Below are 9,272 nucleotides of genomic sequence, written 5' to 3' on the forward strand. Positions count from 1 at the left end.
ATCCATTGTCAAAATATTTTTCTACTGTACTATAAACAAGACTTTTCAAGGCTGCAGGTGTTTGGTTGTTTACAGAACTCTGCTACCTCTTCTGTGAGAGAGAAAAGTCTCTCACAGGCTTAGAAAATAGCAAGAAAATCCTTGCTAGCAGCATTTTTCTATCTACAAGGGGATTCTTTATTTTCATGTTTTACAGTGTATGTATAAAACTGAACTAATAGTTCTGATTCATTTTTTCAAAGAGAAAATTGGTTTTGGTAGGGTGTAGTGGTATGAATTGGCCTTGATTAAATCGACAGATTCTGTAGTAGTATGGCTAACTTTTGGACTTTCACAGATGCTCTTCATTTGTTGGGGTTTTTGTTTTTTTTTTTTTGAGCCTTGTCTTTTGAGAGTTTGTTAGGGCTTTTGGTAGAGTTATGGGCCAAATACCCTGCAGTTCTAATTAGTTTAACTAATGTTATGCAGGTTATGTGAGAAATACCATAATGAGTCAAACCAAAGCACTATCTCACCTAATTAATACTTGTGCCCTGTGGCAAGCAGCAGCAGTTGCTCATGGAAAGAATGAGAAACAAGCCATATGTTTGTTTGAGTGTTCTTCTGATTTTGGACTTGACGTGTCTTGGAGTCATTGTTACATAATTCCTGAACTAGCAGTTGTTTTTCTAAAAATATAGTAATTTGATAAATATAAATGAATGGTGTTTTAGATGTTTCTTTTTAGTAATAGTTGTCTCTGTACTTCATTTTCATTTTTTTCATTAAACGGTAGTAGGATATTAGTTAAAGGGAAAATGTCAGGGTGTATGTATATTATACACACACTTCTACAATTTTTTCTTTATTATCCTACTGTGTGTGTATGTGTATACACATACCTGCAATTTTTATTTTTTAACTAATATTCTACTACCTACTCTGTGTTTGTATATATGTATGTGTGTATATACATAGATATATATTAAAAATGTTTTAGGAAAAAATAATTTTATTAACTCTTTGCAATTTCTTTTTAGCTCCCTTTCCAATCATCAGAGCAGCCTCTCCCCTGCCTCAGTGTTGTCTTCAAGCACATCACATGTGGTAAGTCCTATTTGCATTTCCACAGATATTTGGCATATAGTCAGTTTATCTGATGATTAAGACCCTGTAGTGGTTTCTCAACTAAAACCAAGCTATGCTAAACTATGACAGACCCTCTCTTAGTTCAGTGTGCCCCAGTATGCTAAGAACCGAAACGAGCTTTATCTCTGGGAAGGAGGACTGCCAGCTCTCTAGTGGTAAAAAAGTCTTTACCACTTGTGATTTGTTTGTACTAGATCAGGACTAGCTATTACAGAGACTTGCCAGTCACACAACTGTAGAGGAAATTTTTGTGCCAGCAAGGGGGGTATGGAATATAGAAAGAATTTCTTATAACAAATGTGTTTAAAAAACAAATAAAACTTTAGATGTGGCTGTCTGAAACTGCTCTAAAATGTGGACTGTTCGCCGTCTCCACTGGAGAGGTTAGCTGGCAAAGTGCAGGTGATGGAATGGTACATGTCATGACAAATGCCTCAGGACAGATGATTTTAAAGTTTACCATGTGACATTGTTGTCACCTGTGTATTTAATGCATTAGCGATAACAAGGCAAATGGTAGTGAACACAGTGCTCTAGATGAGGTTGCACAAATGAAAGTCAGAGAGACACTGCCTTGTTCTGTCTGTACAATCCCAGTTGGGGTATGCAGATAGGTTACTGCTTTTCTTTATGCTTGAATTTTGGTTTGTAATGCTCCACCCCTGCTATATATGTAATTTAAAAATCACACTTATCCTAATGTCCTCCTTTTTTGTTGTCAGAGTTCTTTTTGGCTTCTGTGTGTTGATGACGCTGTTTTGCAGGTGTGATCAGCTTACAGCTAAGGCACTGTATTGTGCTGGATTCAAACCAGGAACTCCTTTATCCTCATGTGTTCCTGTAATACATTTTGTTTGTGTTTCAGTTTACCACATTGACTCTGTTGTGGGGCACTGCAGTTTTAATCTTTTAAATTCCACAAATGCATTGAGGAAATCACAATAGCAGTGTCCTGTATTTTGAAAACAAATACTGTCTTTTGGAAGAATATAGTTTATGTAACATAACAAATACTAGCTTAAAGGAGTATACAAGCAAAAAGGGCAAGAAATAATGCAAGGGAGTGACATTTGAGTTACTGTGGTATAATTTTGTGATGATATAGTGGTTTGAATTTAACTGTCGTAATAATTTTCTTTGAATACTTAAAAATCACAAGCATGCAATTTCATTGTTTGCCTGATACATAGATAATGCATTATTTTTTACATGTGCTGCTGTTAATTAAAATATTGTTGGGTTTGATTTTTAGTTTTGTTCCCTCCCCCCCTGCATCTTTCACTGTGCCTTGTTTGCTCTGTGATCCTCATTCCTTTTGTCTCCTTTCTAGCACACTAGTGTTGAGAACACAACTTCACTTCAGCCTTCAACAACTTTTTCAACTGCTTCATCCTCAGCCACTAGCACCACCTCTTCAGTTGTCAGCATGGCAAGCAGTATGAACACTACAGCTAGCCTTGGCCTGAGTGTTACCAGTGTGTCTGCTACCACACGGGCAGCTCCCTTAATGTCTTCAGGTTTGCAATATTAACAGTTTATGTGGATAGACAGAGGACTTCAGTCAGCAGGACTATCAGTTGAGCATCTTGTCAGCCATAGCTATGCTAAGAAATCCACACTTTTGACTAGCATTTTCAGCATGCTTTATTTTCTGGGTTATAAAATAAAATTGCCTGGGTTTGTGTATTTGAGATATTTGTTAGGATGTTATGTGGCATTTATGTAGCATATTCCATCCCCAAATAGCTTTATAAATAGAAACCAGAGCAATTCTGACATTGGAAGTTTTGGACTAGGGGATTCACCCTATTTGTATTCCAGGTTATAATCAGCTCTTTGCTGTGAGTTCACATTAGCTTTAATTTCAGTCTTCTCTGTGACTTGAATTCATCTGTCAGTGTCAAAATATACTGCAGTGTCCTCATTATCATATGCCACATCCCTATTGCCACATCTAGAGAAAGGAAAAAAGTGTCTGATGTCTGGGTCATTCCACAGAAAATAGCACTTCAGAAAAAGGAACCACAGAGGGAAGGTTGGGAAGCTTCTTGCACTGAAGTGAAAGCAATGCTAAATTATCTTTCTTTTCTAATCAGCCTGAACTGCTAAAAGGAAATCCTATGGAGAGAAGTGAATGATTTAAATATTAAGATCAGACTTACTTACAGAAGAATTTTCCATTTTCATAGCTTGTAAATAAAGTGTCCGATGACTGGTCAAAGTGCATTTTTTTTACTTTTCTGCTTCCTAGCTCTGCTTCATGTAGGCAATTGAAACCGTTGAGATTTCCTCTTTGCTATTCCCGGGTGCAACAAGTCACCAACAAAAAGTATGCTGGCAACATTTAGTGCTTTCCAGTCTATTGCTGGTGATAAGGGGCAATGTGTTGACAGAGCAGAAAATGAAAGGAGATAATTTGCTCTTAGACTGAAAACAATGCCTGAATTTTGCCTTCAGGAGAGGACTGAGGAAAGGAGAAGTTCCTGTAATTCTTGTAATTCTCTTGGACAGAGTAAATAACAAAATTAGACTGTTCTCTGATGGGACTCTTCAGTCTTAAGTAGCCTGTGGTTTCCATTCCTTCAGGCATGGTTAAACTCTCCAGGCTATTTTGAGCATTTTCATCAACCAGCACAAAATTCTTCTGTGTAGTTCTACTTTTACAAACTAAGACAGTGCAGATGCCAGGACTTGTGAGCTATCTTGTCTCAATGCTGAAGCCTTTTCTTTTCTAAAGACTTGTTAAAGTGCCTGTATTTTAATTCTACAGGCAAAGCTCCCCCAAATCTGCCTCAAGGTGTACCACCCTTGTTGCATAACCAGTATATTGTGGGACCTGGAGGACTTCTGCCTGCCTACCCAGTAAGCAATTTGTTTGTCCTTGATTGCTTAAGCCTTGGTGCAAGTGAGCCCTCCAGACCTGCTGTTGTCTATGCCAAGGCATTTCTGTTGGCACATGTTGCACATGGAATTCTTGTTCCAAGTGCTGAAGAATGTTAAATGTATTCAGTGAGGGTTTACTGTTGATAGTAAACTGTATAACTGTTGGTACAGACCTGATCTGGTGCTATTGAAGCTAAACATGCATGTTGCTATGGTTTTCAGCGTTATCAGGTTTTAGGCCCTTTGAATAAAATTAGACCCGTTTAGGTTTGTATTACTGGAGTGGATAGTATTACATAGTAATGTAATAGTAATAGTACATAGTAATGGTTGAAATGTGCCATGTGTCCTGTCTGTCATACTTTGAAAGATTGCACATAGCTTTTTGGTGTCTGACCAGGATCAACACATTTTTGGTTATCTGTTTTTTGAATCAGAAACTTTATTCTAATAATTCTTCTATATCACACCGAATGCAAGGGAATACCATAGGTTGCTTTGTGGTCTAGTCATCAAATCTTAAATCCTGCTATTTTCAGAAGTAATGATTACAGCAAGGAAGGCTGTTGTTCTTACTCCCAATTCTGAATGCCCTGTAGATTTTTCACAATTTGATGAATGATGCATCTGTTAAAACCATATTGAACATGGGACAGTAATATTCTTAGAGGACTGCTGTCATGAGGAAACAACATCAGAGTGAAAAGCCATTTTAAGCTTTGCTCTACTAGCCTTAAAATGCTACAGTGCACCATGGTAGCACAATGTGACATATATGTACATCTTTAAAATAGACTGGGCCTAGGTCAAACTGTTTAAACAGAGCCCCAAATTGATCAGCATTAGAGAAATGTGTTATAATGATGTTTTATTTTTATGTCTTTAAGCAGATTTATGGTTATGATGATCTCCAGATGCTTCAATCCAGGCTGCCAATGGTAAGTAAATGGCTTGGTTTATTTAATTTTAAACAAGTTATCTTCAGTGTTGATCATTTGTGCAATGCAAATTAATTCATTTGATAGTGATTGAGAGCTTATCTTTATGTTCTATATGCTGTTTTTTTTTAATTATCCACAGGTTTCTAGGTGGTATAAATCGATACAGCAAAACTGTCAATTTGCAAATAGAAGCAAATGTGCTCTGTGCTTTTGAGTGGAGAAATTTTTAATTGTTATAGGGAGAGTATGGCATCTTGTCAAATCTAGTTGAAGTCTGTGTGTCAATGTTTTCTTTTAGCAAGAGGTAGGATTGAACAGCAAGTAAACAAATTGGCAGCCAGTAGGTGCATCTGACAGGTTTTGGAGGTGCTCATAGGTGGAGATTTTTGCATGTGCATCATGGCAACAAATGCAGGTGAGCTGCAGGAGGGAGAGTATATGAAGTTTTCTTCTTTACTTGGATCCAGAATGCAAATGGCATGAGTGAAGCTGAGAGTTAGATTCACAAAGAGCCTCAGCCCAGATTGCAGAAAGGTAAATAATTTTGTTTTCAGAAAACTAGGATCTTGAAGAGAACGTTTGGTAGTATGTTACTGAGAAAAGTCACAGGATTAAGTGATTCAGTGTATCTCTAGATGCAGAAATGGAGCAACGAGCAGTTATCTGAAAAGAACTATCACTGGATGAATGCCATAGATAAAGGCCCAAGTCAGAACCAGGTCTTTCATATGGAGTCTGGGGACAGCCAGAGTCAGATAGTCAAAGGTAAATACAGGGATGTCCTAGACAAAACCCTGTCCAGCTGCACAGCCTGAACACGTCTCAAACTCAGGCAACTTTATTTTATAACCCAGCAAATAAAGCATGCTGAAAATGCTAGTCAAGAGTGTAGATTTCTTAGTGCAGTTATGGCTAGTCTTAGGAGGAGTGGCTGAAGGAGCTGGGGTTGTTTAGCCTGGAAAAAAGGAAGCTCAGGAAAGACATTATTGCTCTCTACAACTACCTGAAAGGAGGTTGTAGTGAGGTGGGTGTTGGTCTCTTCTCCCATGTAACAAGTGATAGGACAAGAGGAAATGGCCTCAAGTTGCACCAGTGGAGGTTTAGACTGGATATTAGGAAAAAATTCTTCATGGAAAGGGTTCTCAAGCATTGGAACAGGCTGCCCAGGGCAGTGGTTGAGTCTTTTCTGCCCGAGTCTCTTCTGTCTGTAATGACATGGTGTTGGTTGTGGTCTGTTTTCCTTTCCCTTGTGTATTGCCTTTGTTTTCATATTAGCTGATCTTTTCATGTTTGGAAGGGTTGTGAAATGATGTTGTTTGGAAGAGTCTGGAGAGCCCTCTCCTGGACCAAGGGCCTTGGGGGGGTAGTGGTGGCAGCAGCTTCTGAGGAGGTGGCTCTGGGTGTAGGCACTTGATTGTTGGATGTGTTCCTGGATACAGCTGCCCCAACTCCTATGTTTGAAGCTCCTGAGGATAAGGAAGAAAGGCTTTTCCTTCAGGTATATATATTGCTCCTCCTCCTGCTTGGTTGGGTCCCTGGCTGTGGTCCCATGTGTGTGTGCCTGTAACAGGAGTCTTGTGCTTTCTCTACCTTTTTGCCTGAGATGGCTGGGGAGCAAAGAAGAAAATGCCCCCCATAAGGCTGTTTGTAAGCAAAAAGTCTTGCGTTTGGGATGGCCTTGAGCCCCTGTGCCCCAAGAGGAGAGGTATCCAAGAGTCCTCTGGAGATGGAGCTGCACCAACTAATCTAGTTAGAGCTCTAGTAGGAGGAGAAGGAGGTGGTGGTTTCACTTGATGAAGTTTTAAGGTCCCCTCCAAGAGCAAGGATCACATTCTGCTTCTACGAGAGCTACTGTCATATGTTTTATCAAAGCTTTCGGAGCAGGGAAAATGTCTGGGTGGTGGTGGTGACAGGCTGGGAGCCATGGTCTTGTCAGGCAATGTTGTGTTGGGGAGTGGTATGCTTTGGGTGCTGGCATGTGCATGATGTTTTGGCATACCTAGGTGCCGTTGTCACCTGCGTTGTCAACTCCGGGAAAAACAAAAACCCTCCAACATTTTTAGTGTTAGAGAATGAAGGCATTACTTTATTTCTGACCAGGATGTTGTTCTGGCCAGGATGTGCAACAGAAATCATTTCATCCACACATAGCCCGGGTTGTGCAGAGAAAATCATTCCATGACACATGAATTTTACTAGATTTTTCAGATACTTATACAGTCAAAACCCATAGAAATTCATTGGTTCAATGTTCATTGGTTCCAAGTTACGCAGTTCTTAGTATTTGGTTTCTTATTGGCTACAGATCTCTTCGCCTGTGATGCTAATTAGGTCCTCATTCTTATCTATCTTTTCCCAGACCAGGTGTCTCTGACCATGCCAGGGGTGATGTTTGGAGTTGATGGTCTGTTGATGGCCGTTGATGGTTTTTATCTTTTGTGTATCTTCTGTGCTACTCCCAGTCTGTTGAGATGTTAAGTTCATCAGGCCTCACCTGGTGGACCAATACCCTGAAAAGAAACTTTAATTCCCTTCCCCCAGGGCAAAGGTGAACAAACCTGACTTAAGTTATAAAATAAAAAAAAATAAACTTGGCATATTTTCCAACATCGTCCTGATGATACGTGGAAAAGACTCCACTACTGAAATGAGTAGTAAAGTAGGTATGTTTATTCCAGCGCTGGGGCACATGTGGATTGCTCCATCAAATGCATGCGTGCCAGCAATACCATTTGGCTTGGTATATATCGAGTTACAAGCTACATATTCATTAAGTTTCCAAATGTGCCTATCCATATTCATTTTCTAGCCCCCCTAGCCCCGCTTCATATTATAATGAGCCCAAAGGCATTTCCATATGGCTTGTGCTTGCTTGTGCAGTGCCTCGTGCAGGGGTCTCTGGGATGAAGTAGGGAGTCTTCCTCAGATGAAGTAAGGAGTCTTCCTTAATTTGAACTTTTCACCTTGCTTCCTTGCACGTGCTCCCTGAGTCCCTGGCCCAAGTTCAAACCCCAAGGCTGGTTTGAACTGGTTCCTGGGTCCAAAGCAGGATCTTTTGGTCACGACTACCTCCCCTTATCAATAATCTTGTATCCTCCCTTTTTCTACTTGACAAATGCAATAAATGTTAGGCAAGCTATATGCATTGTTTTAGCAAGCAGCCCCTTTAGTAATTCACTTAACCCTTGTTTCCCCGATTCAGTCTCTGCAGGAGGTACACTGATGTTGGTCCATGGCTGGACCTTGTCTGTGTTGCCCTAGAATAGCTCATGCTGCAAGGTGTTTTCAAGCAACACAATGAGACAGTTGTCATGAAAAGTGCCTGAAGTGGCAAGAGTAGCTGAATTCAGCCTAGTCAAAGTGATCTCTGCTGTGGCTCTTTTCATGTAATCATAGAATGGGTTGGGTTGAAAGGGATTTTTAAAGATCATCTAGTTCAACCCCTGTTACAAATCAGTTTAACACAGAAGACCAAAGGAAACTAAGTCTCTGTGAATAAAATGGATCAGACCCAGAAAGGTTCAAAATATACCTAAAAAATATGATTAAAACCAAATGAGGTTAGATGTTGATTCCAAAAAAACTTGATATATTTTATTTTATAGTAAAAGAGGCAAAGAAAGAAAAAGAAGTGTGCGTGGGGGGTGGGGGGACAGGAAGAGAGTGAAAGGGGTCAGGTAGAAACATATCACCCTTACAGGGATCCCAATGACATCTCGTTGCTCCCCTCCATCTGGTCTTCTTGGTGGTGAGAGTCCCCCGGTGCCCACTGCTGCTGCAACGTATAGAATCCCATGGATTAATATACGTTTGGGCCAGGTGTGAACACCCACGTGCCTCCCTTGGGGAGGGCAAGTTTGACACTGTCCCTTGCAACACTGTGGATGTGTTGCATCATGCTGCAGTGCTCCAGTGCAGGGTCTGGGGACCCCTTTGGGAAGGGGGCCTTTGATGGGCCATGACACCCTCTCTGCTGTCCTTCATATGTGTAGTGGTTTGGTCCAAAATACTCATTACAGTTTACCTTCTGTGAGATAAGAATTAGGAGAAATGCAAAGCAGGCACCAATCTTGAAAGAATATAAAGAAGTTTATTAACAGACCTAAAAGAGGAAAAAAAAAAAAAATTATACCACACCTTCAGAACTCTTCTCCTCCCCGCACCTTCCTCCCTTCTCCCACTGACAATGTAGAAAGACAACCTTTAAGATGTTAATTCTGTTTACCACTTCCATAATAATCTTGTTCAGTCCATTTAGGAAGAGAAGTCTCTCTTATGCTATGAACACATTATCACAACGAGACAGCCGCCCACTTCCAA

General features: G+C 40.2%; 1 protein-coding gene across 1 annotated transcript in view; it reads left to right on the top strand.

Moving 5' to 3' along the window:
* Positions 1-9,272, top strand: part of LOC103617802 (ubiquitin-associated protein 2) — a gene marked incomplete at its 5' end in the record, with an annotated part of 103,260 nt that overhangs the window by 25,902 nt on the left and 68,086 nt on the right. The window contains 4 exons of the mRNA XM_017737465.1: positions 1,020-1,086; positions 2,459-2,645; positions 3,899-3,990; positions 4,902-4,949. Of these exons, the coding sequence (XP_017592954.1) occupies positions 1,020-1,086; positions 2,459-2,645; positions 3,899-3,990; positions 4,902-4,949 (394 nt within the window). The remainder of the gene's footprint in view (positions 1-1,019; positions 1,087-2,458; positions 2,646-3,898; positions 3,991-4,901; positions 4,950-9,272) is intronic.

This window comes from Corvus brachyrhynchos, unplaced genomic scaffold (genome assembly GCF_000691975.1).
Source record: "Corvus brachyrhynchos isolate BGI_N302 unplaced genomic scaffold, ASM69197v1 scaffold186, whole genome shotgun sequence".
In the NCBI taxonomy this organism is placed as follows: Eukaryota; Metazoa; Chordata; class Aves; order Passeriformes; family Corvidae; genus Corvus; species Corvus brachyrhynchos.